The sequence below is a fragment of the Bufo bufo genome, chromosome 11 (genome assembly GCF_905171765.1).
Source record: "Bufo bufo chromosome 11, aBufBuf1.1, whole genome shotgun sequence".
In the NCBI taxonomy this organism is placed as follows: domain Eukaryota; kingdom Metazoa; phylum Chordata; class Amphibia; order Anura; family Bufonidae; genus Bufo; species Bufo bufo.
In genome coordinates, this window is record NC_053399.1 from 1,557,631 (window position 1) to 1,575,415 (window position 17,785).

At 49.8% G+C, this 17,785-nt stretch overlaps 1 protein-coding gene across 1 annotated transcript in view; it reads left to right on the plus strand.

The window, feature by feature from the left end:
- YLPM1 (YLP motif containing 1) overlaps positions 1–17,785 on the plus strand; it is a 63,666-nt gene that overhangs the window by 1,401 nt on the left and 44,480 nt on the right. Inside the window, 3 exon segments of the mRNA XM_040412366.1 lie at positions 626–766; positions 2,526–2,894; positions 2,897–3,461. Coding sequence (XP_040268300.1) covers positions 626–766; positions 2,526–2,894; positions 2,897–3,461 — 1,075 coding nt within the window.

Consider the following 17,785-nt stretch of genomic DNA (forward strand, 5'->3'; position numbering starts at 1 on the left):
GGGGTTGGGAATTTCTGGGAGTGAGACCCCTGCACATGTTCATAAGCGTTAATGTCATTGAGTGTTAAGAATTCATCTAATCCTTGTATAAACCCGGCCCCTGTTCCTGCTGTGACCACGTCCTGAAGTGACTGCTCCACAGATTCACAGCTCTTACAGTAAAGAATCCTTTTATAAACCCCTCCGATATCATCCGTCTGTGTGTGGTAAAAGTATGTGAACCCTTAAAAACAACAGATAATGTGACAGGTGTCTTCAATCAGATGTGAGCGGGGATCTGTTCTACCAAAGACAGGAACAAAGCAGATTCCTGAGGACCTCAGAAGAAGAGTTGTTGATTTTCATTAGGCTGGAAAAGGGTCACAAAACCATCTAAGAGTCTGGACTCCGGCAATCCACAGTCAGACGGAGTAGGAATGGAAGCGAGACCATGATTAGCCTCCCAGGAGTGGTCAGCCCACGAAGATCTCGCCAAGAACGAGGAATGTAATAGTCCACGAGGTCACAAAGGAACCGAAGGAAACCCTTTCTGACATTAGCTGATAGGAGGACACTGAACTACAATGGTGTGCATGCAGGACTGCAAGGAGAAGGCTCAAAAAAGAACATTGCTGCTCGTCTGCAGTTTGTAAAGGTTACCTGGACAAGGATATTGGAAGAATGTTCTGTGGACGGATGAAAACAGAACTTTCTGATGTAAATGAGAAGCTTTGTGTGGAGAAAGGAGCATCCAGCGTAAAGACCTCCTCTGTGACGCACAGTACCGGTAGGGTCATGGTCTGGGCCTGTTCTGCTGCAATTGGACCAGGACGTCTTATTATCACTGATGGAGCAATGATTTCTGAGTTATACCAGAACGTCTGTCCATGAGCCGTATCTCAGGAGAACGTGGGTCATGCAGCAAGACGACGTCCCTCAGGACACAAGATGTTCTACAAAGAATGGGTAAAGAAGAAAAAATGGGAAAGTTCTGGAACGTCACAGTCCGGACCTGATGTGGAAGATGCTGAAGCGAGCAGTTCATGGAGGAAGCCACCGACATAGCAGAGCTGGAGCTGCTCTGTATGGAGGAATGGCCTAAAGTTCTTAAAAGCCGATGTGCAGGAATAATCTACAATTACCGGAATGAAGGGGGTCACACCAGATAATGAAAGTGGGGGTTCACATACTTTTACCGCTCACAGACATGATATCAGAGTATTTTCCTCCAGGTCTTTGTGACTCATTTGACTTTTTTTTTACCTACTTTTAGGACTTATGTAAAAATCTGGAGTTTTAGGTCAAAATTTATGCAGAAATATAGAAAAGTCTGAAAGGTTCTCAAACTCCCAGGCAGCGCTGTATCTGATCCTGAGTTACTGCTTGTGGTGGTTTATATTGTAGGGTTGACTCTCCCGCAGGCTTGTGGTGGTTTATATTGTAGGGTTGACTCTCCAGCAGGCTTGTGGTGGTTTATATTGTAGGGTTGACTCTCCCGCAGGCTTGTGGTGGTTTATATTGTAGGGTTGACTCTCCCGCAGGCTTGTGGTGGTTTATATTGTAGGGTTGACTCTCCCGCAGGCTTGTGGTGGTTTATATTGTAGGGTTGACTCTCCAGCAGGCTTGTGGTGGTTTATATTGTAGGGTTGACTCTCCCGCAGGCTTGTGGTGGTTTATATTGTAGGGTTGACACTCCAGCAGGCTTGTGGTGGTTTTATATTGTAGGGTTGACTCTCCCGCAGGCTTGTGGTGGTTTATATTGTAGGGTTGACTCTCCCGCAGGCTTGTGGTGGTTTATATTGTAGGGTTGACTCTCCCGCAGGCTTGTGGTGGTTTATATTGTAGGGTTGACTCTCCCGCAGGCTTGTGGTGGTTTATATTGTAGGGTTGACTCTCCCGCAGGCTTGTGGTGGTTTATATTGTAGGGTTGACTCTCCCGCAGGCTTGTGGTGGTTTTATATTGTAGGGTTGACTCTCCCGCAGGCTTGTGGTGGTTTTATATTGTAGGGTTGACTCTCCCGCAGGCTTGTGGTGGTTTATATTGTAGGGTTGACTCTCCCGCAGGCTTGTGGTGGTTTATATTGTAGGGTTGACTCTCCCGCAGGCTTGTGGTGGTTTATATTGTAGGGTTGACTCTCCGCAGGCTTGTGGTGGTTTATATTGTAGGGTTGACTCTCCCGCAGGCTTGTGGTGGTTTATATTGTAGGGTTGACTCTCCAGCAGGCTTGTGGTGGTTTATATTGTAGGGTTGACTCTCCGCAGGCTTGTGGTGGTTTATATTGTAGGGTTGACTCTCAGCAGGCTTGTGGTGGTTTATATTGTAGGGTTGACTCTCCAGCAGGCTTGTGGTGGTTTATATTGTAGGGTTGACTCTCCCGCAGGCTTGTGGTGGTTTTATATTGTAGGGTTGACTCTCCCGCAGGCTTCTGATGCAGGGAAAGCTGCCCCTTTCCTGTATTCTAACAGTTGGGCTGTTGGGGGGTAGCTAGCCTGCAAGCTTGCTGACTGTTTTCACAAAGTCACGGGCTGGACGGGGCCGTGTTCAGGTTCTTCATCAGCTTCTCGTGTTTTCTTGCAGGCGCTGTCTGTGGACGTGCAGCTGCAGCACTACGAGATGCAGCACAAACAGTTCTTGCCTCTTCACCAGGAGTGGGAGAGTCAGTTTAAAAAGTGGCAGGAGTTACTGCAGACATACCCTCACAAGGACCAGCTGCAGGACTACCACGTCCAGTGGACATCGTGGCAGGCACACATTAAAGCCAGCAAATCTCAGCTGAAGGAGAAAGTGACTTCTTTGAAAAGTTTGAAGCAGCAGTATGGGGGCAACCATTACATTGCTGTTGTACCTCAGTACCCTACGTATCCTCAAGTCATGCCACCTTCTGTACCCCCAGGAATAAGCATGCCACCCCATTTTCGGCACCCCAAATATATAGCACAGTTCCCCCTCCTCCCCTACCTACTGCTCCCACAACAACCTATCCTGAAGCTGCTCCTCCTCTGCCCCCCGTGGCTGCCCCTCCATTGCCTCCTGCGGCGAGTGCTCCACCGCCTCTACCACCAGTTAGCTCTGCTTCTGTGGATGCAGTGCAACCACCTTTACCGCCTGACAACACCGAGAGCACTGAGGCAGCTGCACCTCCGCCTTCACCACCTGAGAAGACCAACCCCCAGCTTCTGCCATCTTCTGGAGCTAGCTGCTCTGCACCTGCTCCCTCTCCTGCAGAGACAGACTCTTCTGGGGATAAAGGTCTTGCTCCAGGCCTTTCCTATCAGGCACAGCAAGCTCTGAAGAATGCCAGGCCTGCCACATATATGCCTCTAAATGCCCCATCTTATCCTTCTCATAATCTCCTGCCAGAGTTACCGACCACCGTGGAGAAACTTCCTGAACCAACAGATGTGAACTCCAAGCCTTTAATGTTTTCATCTGACAAGGACACGGCCCCATCGACCCATCCCGTGAACCCAGCAGGCTCCAGGTAAGGCTGCAGTGTCAGCTTGCTTTTTGCTTCCACTCCCTTTTTCTAGAAATAACCATAAGACATGATGAACATGGCAGAATTATCTGTTGTCATATATCTTCTATATAAAAAGAATCTTCATATAAAAGAGGATAAATAAAAAATAAAAATGATATTCTCCTTCTGGCGGACCTAATCGCCTCGAAGGTCTTTTATCGGGGATCTTCATTTGATTTGTGCAAGCAGTGAAACAAATATGCAAAATATATAAAAACAAAGAATAGAAAATCAATACAATTGCAAAACGAATGATGAAGTTACAAAATAACGCCCAAAATGTACCACACGGTGGTGTTAACACCCCCCTGTCCGATCAGCACGGTGTGGCTTGATCTGCCTGTCTGCTGAATTTTTGGATGCTGGAGATGTAACTCTGTTACTTTTTGCCCTTTGATATGCGTCATGGCATGTCCTTAACCGCCTCACGTCCGCCCATAGACTATAAACGTCCTATGGGTGGACGTCTATTTCTGACAGCACGTTTTAGAACGTCCTGTCAGAAATAGCAGCTGCACGCTAATCGTGCAGCTGCTGATCGGGTTGCCCGCTGTCATTGACAGCAGGGCAACCCTAAGACAAGGCAGGGACAGTGCCCAGGTGTCCCTGCCTTCACGATCGCTGCAGACACAGCGCTCACCGAGCGCTGTGTCTGCAGAGAAGGAAGCGCTGTGCGCTTCCTGTTCCGGCCCGGCGGTCATGTGACCGCCGTGACCGGAGAGTGCAGGAGCTGTGTGAGGTCTCTCAGAGACCTCGATCAGCCCTGCACTGAAGCTGTACAGCGCTGTATACTGCTGTACGGCCTCTCTGGGGGGTGTATTTCTCCTGTAACTGGGGCTCCTATGTCAGCCCTGCACTGAGGCTGTACAGCGCTGTATACTGCTGTACAGCCTCTCTGGGGGGTGTATTTCCCCTGTAACTGGGGCTCCTATGTCAGCCCTGCACTGAGGCTGTACAGCGCTGTATACTGCTGTACAGCCTCTCTGGGGGGTGTATTTCCCCTGTAACTGGGGCTCCTATGTCAGCCCTGCTGTGAGGCTGTACAGCGCTGTATACTGCTGTACGGCCTCTATAGGGGTGCATTTGTCCTGTAACTGGGGCTACTATGTCAGCCCTGCACTGAGGCTGTACAGCGCTGTATACTGCTGTACAGCCTCTCTGGGGGGTGTATTTCCCCTGTAACTGGGGCTCCTATGTCAGCCCTGCACTGAGGCTGTACAGCGCTGTATACTGCTGTACAGCCTCTCTGGGGGGTGTATTTCCCCTGTAACTGGGGCTCCTATGTCAGCCCTGCACTGAGGCTGTACAGCGCTGTATACTGCTGTACAGCCTCTCTGGGGAGTGTATTTCCTCTGTAACTGGGGCTCCTATGTCAGCCCTGCACTGAGGCTGTACAGCGCTGTATACTGCTGTACGGCCTCTCTGGGGGTGTATTTCCCCTGTAACTGGGGCTCCTATGTCAGCCCTGCACTGAGGCTGTACAGCGCTGTATACTGCTGTACAGCCTCTCTGGGGGGTGTATTTCCCCTGTAACTGGGGCTCCTATGTCAGCCCTGCACTGAGGCTGTACAGCGCTGTATACTGCTGTACGGCCTCTCTGGGGGGTGTATTTCCCCTGTAACTGGGGCTCCTATGTCAGCCCTGCACTGAGGCTGTACAGCGCTGTATACTGCTGTACGGCCTCTCTGGGGGGTGTATTTCCCCTGTAACTGGGGCTACTATGTCAGCCCTGCACTGAGGCTGTACAGCGCTGTATACTGCTGTACGGCCTCTCTGGGGGGTGTATTTCTCCTGTAACTGGGGCTCCTATGTCAGCCCTGCACTGAGGCTGTACAGCGCTGTATACTGCTGTACGGCCTCTCTGGGGGGTGTATTTCTCCTGTAACTGGGGCACCTATGTCAGCCCTGCACTGAGGCTGTACAGCGCTGTATACTGCTGTACAGCCTCTCTGGGGGGTGTATTTCCCCTGTAACTGGGGCTCCTATGTCAGCCCTGCTGTGAGGCTGTACAGCGCTGTATACTGCTGTACGGCCTCTCTGGGGGGTGTATTTCCCCTGTAACTGGGGCTCCTATGTCAGCCCTGCACTGAGGCTGTACAGCGCTGTATACTGCTGTACAGCCTCTATAGGGGTGCATTTGTCCTGTAACTGGGGCTCCTATGTCAGCCCTGCACTGAGGCTGTACAGCGCTGTATACTGCTGTACAGCCTCTCTGGGGGGTGTATTTCCCCTGTAACTGGGGCTCCTATGTCAGCCCTGCTGTGAGGCTGTACAGCGCTGTATACTGCTGTACAACCTCTCTGGGGGGTGTATTTCTCCTGTAACTGGGGCTCCTATGTCAGCCCTGCACTGAGGCTGTACAGCGCTGTATACTGCTGTACAGCCTCTCTGGGGGGTGTATTTCCCCTGTAACTGGGGCTCCTATGTCAGCCCTGCACTGAGGCTGTACAGCGCTGTATACTGCTGTACAGCCTCTCTGGGGGGTGTATTTCCCCTGTAACTGGGGCTCCTATGTCAGCCCTGCTCTGAGGCTGTACAGCGCTGTATACTGCTGTACGGCCTCTCTGGGGGGTGTATTTCTCCTGTAACTGGGGCTCCTATGTCAGCCCTGCACTGAGGCTGTACAGCGCTGTATACTGCTGTACAGCCTCTCTGGGGGGTGTATTTCTCCTGTAACTGGGGCTCCTATGTCAGCCCTGCACTGAGGCTGTACAGCGCTGTATACTGCTGTACAGCCTCTCTGGGGGGTGTATTTCCCCTGTAACTGGGGCTCCTATGTCAGCCCTGCACTGAGGCTGTACAGCGCTGTATACTGCTGTACAGCCTCTCTGGGGGGTGTATTTCCCCTGTAACTGGGGCTCCTATGTCAGCCCTGCTCTGAGGCTGTACAGCGCTGTATACTGCTGTACGGCCTCTCTGGGGGGTGTATTTCTCCTGTAACTGGGGCTCCTATGTCAGCCCTGCACTGAGGCTGTACAGCGCTGTATACTGCTGTACAGCCTCTCTGGGGGGTGTATTTCTCCTGTAACTGGGGCTCCTATGTCAGCCCTGCACTGAGGCTGTACAGCGCTGTATACTGCTGTACAGCCTCTCTGGGGGGTGTATTTCCTCTGTAACTGGGGCTACTATGTCAGCCCTGCACTGAGGCTGTACAGCGCTGTATACTGCTGTACAGCCTCTATAGGGGTGCATTTGTCCTGTAACTGGGGCTACTATGTCAGCCCTGCACTGAGGCTGTACAGCGCTGTATACTGCTGTACAGCCTCTCTGGGGGGTGTATTTCTCCTGTAACTGGGGCTCCTATGTCAGCCCTGCACTGAGGCTGTACAGCGCTGTATACTGCTGTACAGCCTCTATAGGGGTGCATTTGTCCTGTAACTGGGGCTCCTATGTCAGCCCTGCTGTGAGGCTGTACAGCGCTGTATACTGCTGTACGGCCTCTATAGGGGTGCATTTGTCCTGTAACTGGGGCTACTATGTCAGCCCTGCACTGAGGCTGTACAGCGCTGTATACTGCTGTACAGCCTCTCTGGGGGGTGTATTTCCCCTGTAACTGGGGCTCCTATGTCAGCCCTGCACTGAGGCTGTACAGCGCTGTATACTGCTGTACGGCCTCTCTGGGGGGTGTATTTCTCCTGTAACTGGGGCTCCTATGTCAGTCCTGCACTGAGGCTGTACAGCGCTGTATACTGCTGTACGGCCTCTCTGGGGGGTGTATTTCTCCTGTAACTGGGGCTCCTATGTCAGCCCTGCACTGAGGCTGTACAGCGCTGTATACTGCTGTACAGCCTCTATAGGGGTGCATTTCTCCTGTAACTGGGGCTCCTATGTCAGTCCTGCACTGAGGCTGTACAGCGCTGTATACTGCTGTACGGCCTCTCTGGGGGGTGTATTTCTCCTGTAACTGGGGCTCCTATGTCAGCCCTGCACTGAGGCTGTACAGCGCTGTATACTGCTGTACGGCCTCTCTGGGGGGTGTATTTCTCCTGTAACTGGGGCTACTATGTCAGCCCTGCTGTGAGGCTGTACAGCGCTGTATATTGCTGTACGGTCTCTCTGGGGGGTGTATTTCCCCTGTAACTGCGGCTCCTATGTCAGCCCTGCACTGAGGCTGTACAGCGCTGTATACTGCTGTACAGCCTCTATAGGGTGCATTTGTCCTGTAACTGGGGCTCCTATGTCAGCCCTGCACTGAGGCTGTACAGCGCTGTATACTGCTGTACAGCCTCTCTGGGGGGTGTATTTCCCCTGTAACTGGGGCTCCTATGTCAGCCCTGCACTGAGGCTGTACAGCGCTGTATACTGCTGTACAGCCTCTATAGGGGTGCATTTCTCCTGTAACTGGGGCTCCTATGTCAGCCCTGCACTGAGGCTGTACAGCGCTGTATACTGCTGTACAGCCTCTCTAGGGGTGTATTTCCCCTGTAACTGGGGCTCCTATGTCAGCCCTGCACTGAGGCTGTACGGCGCTGTATACTGCTGTACAGCCTCTCTGGGGGGTGTATTTCTCCTGTAACTGGGGCTCCTATGTCAGCCCTGCACTGAGGCTGTACAGCGCTGTATACTGCTGTACGGCCTCTCTGGGGGTGTATTTCCCCTGTAACTGGGGCTCCTATGTCAGCCCTGCACTGAGGCTGTACAGCGCTGTATACTGCTGTACAGCCTCTCTGGGGGGTGTATTTCCCCTGTAACTGGGGCTCCTATGTCAGCCCTGCACTGAGGCTGTACAGCGCTGTATACGGCTGTACGGCCTCTCTGGGGGGTGTATTTCCCCTGTAACTGGGGCTCCTATGTCAGCCCTGCACTGAGGCTGTACAGCGCTGTATACTGCTGTACGGCCTCTCTGGGGGGTGTATTTCTCCTGTAACTGGGGCACCTATGTCAGCCCTGCACTGAGGCTGTACAGCGCTGTATACTGCTGTACAGCCTCTCTGGGGGGTGTATTTCCCCTGTAACTGGGGCTCCTATGTCAGCCCTGCTGTGAGGCTGTACAGCGCTGTATACTGCTGTACGGCCTCTCTGGGGGGTGTATTTCTCCTGTAACTGGGGCACCTATGTCAGCCCTGCACTGAGGCTGTACAGCGCTGTATACTGCTGTACAGCGTCTCTGGGGGGTGTATTTCCCCTGTAACTGGGGCTACTATGTCAGCCCTGCACTGAGGCTGTACAGCGCTGTATACTGCTGTACAACCTCTCTGGGGGGTGTATTTCTCCTGTAACTGGGGCTCCTATGTCAGCCCTGCACTGAGGCTGTACAGCGCTGTATACTGCTGTACAGCCTCTCTGGGGGGTGTATTTCCCCTGTAACTGGGGCTCCTATGTCAGCCCTGCACTGAGGCTGTACAGCGCTGTATACTGCTGTACAGCCTCTATAGGGGTGCATTTGTCCTGTAACTGGGGCTACTATGTCAGCCCTGCACTGAGGCTGTACAGCGCTGTATACTGCTGTACAGCCTCTCTGGGGGGTGTATTTCCCCTGTAACTGGGGCTCCTATGTCAGCCCTGCACTGAGGCTGTACAGCGCTGTATACTGCTGTACGGCCTCTCTGGGGGGTGTATTTCTCCTGTAACTGGGGCTCCTATGTCAGCCCTGCACTGAGGCTGTACAGCGCTGTATACTGCTGTACAGCCTCTATAGGGGTGCATTTCTCCTGTAACTGGGGCTCCTATGTCAGTCCTGCACTGAGGCTGTACAGCGCTGTATACTGCTGTACGGCCTCTCTGGGGGGTGTATTTCTCCTGTAACTGGGGCTCCTATGTCAGCCCTGCACTGAGGCTGTACAGCGCTGTATACTGCTGTACGGCCTCTCTGGGGGGTGTATTTCTCCTGTAACTGGGGCTACTATGTCAGCCCTGCTGTGAGGCTGTACAGTGCTGTATACTGCTGTACAGCCTCTCTAGGGGTGTATTTCCCCTGTAACTGGGGCTCCTATGTCAGCCCTGCACTGAGGCTGTACAGCGCTGTATACGGCTGTACGGCCTCTCTGGGGGGTGTATTTCCCCTGTAACTGGGGCTCCTATGTCAGCCCTGCACTGAGGCTGTACAGCGCTGTATACTGCTGTACGGCCTCTCTGGGGGGTGTATTTCTCCTGTAACTGGGGCACCTATGTCAGCCCTGCACTGAGGCTGTACAGCGCTGTATACTGCTGTACAGCCTCTCTGGGGGGTGTATTTCCCCTGTAACTGGGGCTCCTATGTCAGCCCTGCTGTGAGGCTGTACAGCGCTGTATACTGCTGTACGGCCTCTCTGGGGGGTGTATTTCTCCTGTAACTGGGGCACCTATGTCAGCCCTGCACTGAGGCTGTACAGCGCTGTATACTGCTGTACAGCGTCTCTGGGGGGTGTATTTCCCCTGTAACTGGGGCTACTATGTCAGCCCTGCACTGAGGCTGTACAGCGCTGTATACTGCTGTACAACCTCTCTGGGGGGTGTATTTCTCCTGTAACTGGGGCTCCTATGTCAGCCCTGCACTGAGGCTGTACAGCGCTGTATACTGCTGTACAGCCTCTCTGGGGGGTGTATTTCCCTGTAACTGGGGCTCCTATGTCAGCCCTGCACTGAGGCTGTACAGCGCTGTATACTGCTGTACAGCCTCTATAGGGGTGCATTTGTCCTGTAACTGGGGCTACTATGTCAGCCCTGCACTGAGGCTGTACAGCGCTGTATACTGCTGTACAGCCTCTCTGGGGGGTGTATTTCCCCTGTAACTGGGGCTCCTATGTCAGCCCTGCACTGAGGCTGTACAGCGCTGTATACTGCTGTACGGCCTCTCTGGGGGGTGTATTTCTCCTGTAACTGGGGCTCCTATGTCAGCCCTGCACTGAGGCTGTACAGCGCTGTATACTGCTGTACAGCCTCTATAGGGGTGCATTTCTCCTGTAACTGGGGCTCCTATGTCAGTCCTGCACTGAGGCTGTACAGCGCTGTATACTGCTGTACGGCCTCTCTGGGGGGTGTATTTCTCCTGTAACTGGGGCTCCTATGTCAGCCCTGCACTGAGGCTGTACAGCGCTGTATACTGCTGTACGGCCTCTCTGGGGGGTGTATTTCTCCTGTAACTGGGGCTACTATGTCAGCCCTGCTGTGAGGCTGTACAGTGCTGTATACTGCTGTACAGCCTCTCTAGGGGTGTATTTGTCCTGTAACTGGGGCTCCTATGTCAGCCCTGCACTGAGGCTGTACAGCGCTGTATACTGCTGTACGGCCTCTCTGGGGGGTGTATTTCTCCTGTAACTGGGGCTCCTATGTCAGCCCTGCACTGAGGCTGTACAGCGCTGTATACTGCTGTACGGCCTCTCTGGGGGGTGTATTTCCCCTGTAACTGGGGCTCCTATGTCAGCCCTGCACTGAGGCTGTACAGCGCTGTATACTGCTGTACGGCCTCTCTGGGGGGTGTATTTGTCCTGTAACTGGGGCTACTATGTCAGCCCTGCACTGAGGCTGTACAGCGCTGTATACTGCTGTACAGTCTCTCTGGGGGTGTATTTCCCCTGTAACTGGGGCTCCTATGTCAGCCCTGCACTGAGGCTGTACAGCGCTGTATACTGCTGTACGGCCTCTATAGGGGTGTATTTCTCCTGTAACTGGGGCTCCTATGTCAGCCCTGCACTGAGGCTGTACAGCGCTGTATACTGCTGTACGGCCTCTCTGGGGGGTGTATTTCTCCTGTAACTGGGGCTCCTATGTCAGCCCTGCTGTGAGGCTGTACAGCGCTGTATACTGCTGTACAGCCTTTATAGGGGTGCATTTGTCCTGTAACTGGGGCTCCTATGTCAGCCCTGCACTGAGGCTGTACAGCGCTGTATACTGCTGTGCAGCCTCTCTGGGGGGTGTATTTCTCCTGTAACTGGGGCTACTATGTCAGCCCTGCACTGAGGCTGTACAGCGCTGTATACTGCTGTACAGCCTCTATAGGGGTGCATTTGTCCTGTAACTGGGGCTACTATGTCAGCCCTGCACTGAGGCTGTACAGCGCTGTATACTGCTGTACAGCCTCTCTGGGGGGTGTATTTCTCCTGTAACTGGGGCTACTATGTCAGCCCTGCACTGAGGCTGTACAGCGCTGTATACTGCTGTACAGCCTCTCTGGGGGGTGTATTTCTCCTGTAACTGGGGCTACTATGTCAGCCCTGCACTGAGGCTGTACAGCGCTGTATACTGCTGTACGGCCTCTCTGGGGGGTGTATTTCTCCTGTAACTGGGGCTCCTATGTCAGCCCTGCACTGAGGCTGTACAGCGCTGTATACTGCTGTACAGCCTCTCTGGGGGGTGTATTTCTCCTGTAACTGGGGCTACTATGTCAACCCTGCACTGAGGCTGTACAGCGCTGTATACTGCTGTACAGCCTCTCTGGGGGGTGTATTTCTCCTGTAACTGGGGCTCCTATGTCAGCCCTGCACTGAGGCTGTACAGCGCTGTATACGGCTGTACAGCCTCTCTGGGGGGTGTATTTCCCCTGTAACTGGGGCTCCTATGTCAGCCCTGCACTGAGGCTGTACAGCGCTGTATACTGCTGTACAGCCTCTCTGGGGGGTGTATTTCCACTGTAACTGGGGCTCCTATGTCAGCCCTGCACTGAGGCTGTACAGCGCTGTATACTGCTGTACAGCCTCTCTGGGGGGTGTATTTCTCCTGTAACTGGGGCTCCTATGTCAGCCCTGCACTGAGGCTGTACAGCGCTGTATACTGCTGTACAGCCTCTCTGGGGGGTGTATTTCCCCTGTAACTGGGGCTCCTATGTCAGCCCTGCTGTGAGGCTGTACAGCGCTGTATACTGCTGTACGCCTCTCTGGGGGGTGTATTTCCTCTGTAACTGGGGCTCCTATGTCAGCCCTGCACTGAGGCTGTACAGTGCTGTATACTGCTGTACAGCCTCTCTGGGGGGTGTATTTCCCCTGTAACTGGGGCTCCTATGTCAGCCCTGCACTGAGGCTGTACAGCGCTGTATACTGCTGTACAGCCTCTCTGGGGGGTGTATTTCTCCTGTAACTGGGGCTCCTATGTCAGCCCTGCACTGAGGCTGTACAGCGCTGTATACTGCTGTACAGCCTCTCTGGGGGGTGTATTTCCCCTGTAACTGGGGCTCCTATGTCAGCCCTGCTGTGAGGCTGTACAGCGCTGTATACTGCTGTACGGCCTCTCTGGGGGGTGTATTTCCTCTGTAACTGGGGCTCCTATGTCAGCCCTGCACTGAGGCTGTACAGTGCTGTATACTGCTGTACAGCCTCTCTGGGGGGTGTATTTGTCCTGTAACTGGGGCTCCTATGTCAGCCCTGCACTGAGGCTGTACAGCGCTGTATACTGCTGTACAGCCTCTCTGGGGGGTGTATTTCTCCTGTAACTGGGGCTCCTATGTCAGCCCTGCACTGAGGCTGTACAGCGCTGTATACTGCTGTACAGCCTCTCTGGGGGGTGTATTTCCCCTGTAACTGGGGCTCCTATGTCAGCCCTGCTGTGAGGCTGTACAGCGCTGTATACTGCTGTACGGCCTCTCTGGGGGGTGTATTTCCTCTGTAACTGGGGCTCCTATGTCAGCCCTGCACTGAGGCTGTACAGTGCTGTATACTGCTGTACAGCCTCTCTGGGGGGTGTATTTCCCCTGTAACTGGGGCTACTATGTCAGCCCCAGTTACAGGAGAAATCAACTGTGAAAAAAAAAAAGAAAAAGTGAAGCAAATGTCCCCCAGAGGTCTTGTATGACCTTATGGGGGACGAAAAGTGTAAAAAAAAATAAAATAAAATAAAGTTTCACATGTAAAAAAAAAAAAAAGGTTCCCAAGTAAGGAATAAAAAAAATAAAATTAAAAATAGAAAAAATAAAATAAAATAGACATATTAGGTATCGCCGCGTCCGTAAAAACCAGCTCTATAAAAATATCACATGACCTAACCCCTCGGGTGAACACCGTAAAAAAAAAAAAAAAACTGTGTCAAAACAAGCAATTTTTGTCACCTTGCATAACAAAAGGTGCAACACCAAGTGATCAAAAACGCGTATGTCCCACAAAATAGTACCAATAAAACCGTCACCTCATCCCGCAAAAAATGAGCCCCTACATAAGAAAATCTCTCAAAAAATAAAAAAACTATAGCTCTCAGAACATGGACACATAATTTTTTGGTTTCAAAAATGCTATTATTGTGTAAAACTTTAATAAATGAGAAAAAGTATACATATTAGGTATCGCCACGTCCGTAACTATCTGCTCTATAAAAATGTCACTTGACTGAACCCCTCAGGTGAACGCTGTAAAAAAAATAAATAGAAACTGTGCTAAAACAACCAATTTTTTGGTCACCTTGCCCCATAAAGTGTTATAATGAATGATCAAAAAATCATATGTACCCAAAAATAGTACTAATAAAACTGGCACCTTATCCCCTAGTTTCCAAAATGGGGTCACTTCTTGGGAGTTTCTACTGTAAGGGGGCATCAGGGGGCTTCAAATGGGACATGGCATCTAAAAACCATGTGGAGTTCCTTTTCTTCTGTGCCCTGCCGTGTGCCTATACAGCAGTTTACGACCACATGTGGGGTGTTTCTGTAAACCGCAGAATCTGGGTAATAAATATTGAGTTTTGTTTGGCTGTTAACCATCGATGTGTTAAAGAAAAAAATTGATTAAAATGGAAAATCTGCCAAAAAAGTGAAATTTAAAAATTTGATCTCCATTTTCCTTTAATTCTTGTGGAACGCCTAAAGGGTTAACAAAGTTTGTAAAATCGGTTTTGAATACCTTGAGGGGTGTAGTTTCTACAGTGGGGTCATTAATGGGGGTATCCACTATGTAGGCCCCACAAAGTGACTTCAGACCTGAACTGGTCCTTATAAAGTGGGTTTTGGCAATTTTCTTAAAAATTTGAAGAATTGCTTCTAAACTTCTAAGCCTTGTAACGTCCTAAAAAAATAAAATGACATTTCCAAAATGATGCCAACATAAAGTACACATATGGGGAATGTTAAATAATAAATATTTTATGAGGTATCACTTTCTGTTTTAAAAGCAGAGAAATTGAAATTTAGAAAATTGCGAATTTTTCAAATTTTTGGGTAAATTTGGGATTTTTTCATAAATAAAGGTGAAATATTTTGACTCAAATTTATGACTATCATGAAGTACAATGTGTCACGAGAAAACAATCTCTGAATGACTTGGATAAATAAAGGCGTTCCAAAATTATTACCACATAAAGTGAGATATGTCAGTTTTGCAAAATTTGGCCTGGTCAGGAAGGGGGCAAAGGGCCCGGATGGGAAGTGGTTAATCTTGGCCTCTGAGGTCTGCCTCTGGCTGGGCTACACAGATCTCCAGTCCCTGCACAGACCGCCAGTAATGCCTACAGAACAGGGGGCAATGTGCAGGAAAGGTAACACCTCAATATATGTCGGGTATCTTTCAACCCCGCCACCGAACGGCCAGATCTCCCCACGTTCTTCCTTGGCTTTTTCCTGTAGCTCGTTAATCCATTCATTTATATCTTTTATCAATTTTATTCCGTGAGTGTATATATTCAACAACATTATGGATCAGCTGCCTGCTGATCAATAATCAATACACAGATGTAACACCGCACTGGCTAGCCAAGAAGAAATGTGGAGCCTTTCACTATTTGCACAATCAATTAACCCCTTAAGGACCGGGCTCATTTTCACCTTAAGGACCAGGCCATTTTTTGCAAATCTGACCAGTGTCACTTTAAGTGCTGATAACTTTAAAACGCTTTGACTTATCCAGGCCGTTCTGAGATTGTTTTTTCGTCACATATTGTACTTCATGACACTGGTAAAATGAAGTCAAAAAAATTATTTTTTTTTGCACAAAAAAATACCTAATTTACCAAAAATTTGGAAAAATTTGCAAATTTCAAAGTTTCAGTTTCTCTACTTCTGTAATACATAGTAATACCCCAAAAAATTGTGATGACTTTACATTCCCCATATGTCTACTTCATGTTTGAATTGTTTTGGGAATGATATTTTATTTTTTGGGGATGTTACAAGGCTTAGAAGTTTAGAAGCAAATCTTGAAATTTTTCAGAAATTTACAAAAACTCAATTTTTAGGGACCAGTTCAGGTCTGAAGTCACTTTGCGAGGCTTACATAATAGAAACCACCCAAAAGTGACCCCATCTAAGAAACTACACCCCTCAAGGTATTCAAAACTGATTTTACATACGTCGTTAACCCTTTAGGTGTTGCACAAGAGTTATTGGCAAATGGGGATGAAATTTGAGAATTTCATTTTTTTGCCTAATTTTCAATTTTAACCCATTTTTTCCACTAACAAAGCAAGGGTTAACAGCCAAACAAGACTGTATCTTTATTGCCCTGACTCTGCTGTTTACAGAAACACCCCATATGTGGTCGTAAACTGCTGTACGGGCACACGGCAGGGCGCAGAAGGAAAGGAATGCCATACGGTTTTTGGAAGGCAGGTTTTGCTAGACTGTTTTTTTGACACCATGTCCCATTTGAAGCCCCCCTGATGCACCCCTAGAGTAGAAACTCCCTAAAAGTGACCCCATCTAAGAAACTACACCCCTCAAGGTATTCAAAACTGATTTTACAAACTTTGTTAACCCTTTAGGTATTGCACAAGATTTAATGGAAAATAGAGACACAATTTCAAAATTTCACATTTTTGGCAGATTTTCCATTTTAATATTTTTTTTCCAGTTACAAAGCAAGGGTTAACAGCCAAACAAAACTCATTATTTATGGCCCTGATTCTGTAGTTTACAGAAACACCCCATATGTGGTCGTAAACAGCTGTACGGGCACACGGCAGGCCGTAGAGGGGAAAGGAATGCCATACGGTTTTTGGAAGGCAGGTTTTGCTGGACTAGTTTTTTGACACCATGTCCCATTTGAAGCCCCCCTGATGCACCCCCAGAGTAGAAACTCCAAGAAAGTGACTCCATTTTAGAAACTACGGGATAGGGTGGCAGTTTTGTTGGTACTAGTTTAGGGTACATATGATTTTTGGTTGCTCTATATTACACTTTTTGTGCAGCAAGGTAACAAGAAATAGCTTTTTTGGCACGTTTTTTTTTTTTTTGTTATTTAAAACATTCATCTGACAGGTTTTATCATGTGGTAATTTTATAGAGCAGGTTGTCACGGACGCGGCGATACCTAATATGTATACAATTTTTTTTATTTATGTAAGTTTTACACAATGATTTCATTTTTAAAACCAAAAAAATGTTTTAGTGTCTCCATAGTCTAAGAGCCATAGTTTTTTCAGTTTTTGGGCGATTATCTTGGGTAGGGTCTCATTTTTTGCGGGATGAGATGACGGTTTGATTGGTACTATTTTGGCGTACATGCAACTTTTTTGATCACTTTTATTACCTTTTTTGGGAAGTAAGGTGGGCAAAATTTCAATTTTCTCATAGTTTTTATTTTTTTATTTTTATGGCGTTCACCGTGCGGGGAAAGTAACATGACCATTTTATAGATCAGGTCGTTACGGACGCGGCGATACCTAATGTGTAGTGTAGTGTTTTTTTGTTTTTTTTTTCAGTGATAAATGTTTTGTTTTTTTTTTAATCTTTTTTCACTTTTTTTTTACATTTTTGTGACCCAGACCCACTTGGTTCTTGAAGATCCAGTGGGTCTGATGTCCGTATAATACAGTACAGTACAATATATATTGTTCTGTACTGTATTTTACTTACACTGAACAGATCTATGCTTTTAGCACAGATCTGTTCAGCACCATGGACAGCAGGATGCCTGAGCAGGCGTCCTGTTGCCATGGGAACCTTCCCCGTCTGCTCAGAACTTCGCAGACGGGGAAGGGTAAGCACGAGCTGAGGGGGGCTCTCTGGGGGCTGTCGGGGGGGCTCTCTCCCTCTCCATCGGGGGGCTGCAAAGGCACAGCAGCCCCCCGATGGAGAGGGAGGGAGCTCCCTGACCGATGAGTTAACTTTTTCCATACAGCGGTCCCTACGGACCGCGGTATGGAAAGGGTTAAACGGCTGACATCTGCACAGATGTCAGCCGTTTATACCAGGGTGCCAGCAATGTGCTGGCACCCTGGTATACCCACTAGAAGCCAACGATCGTTCATGGGGAGGCGGGCGGGGGATCGCGATCCCGCCTGCCGCACCTCCCGCAACGCCCCCACCGCCTGCGAACCCCCCCCTCCCGCACCACCCGCCGGCATAAAATCGTGCAGGGGTGCAGGGGGGGGGTGAAAAATATAGATTTTAGCCACTCTAAAGTTTCTGATCCGAAACTGCAAAAAGCGCAGCAAACCGCAGGTCTGAATTGACC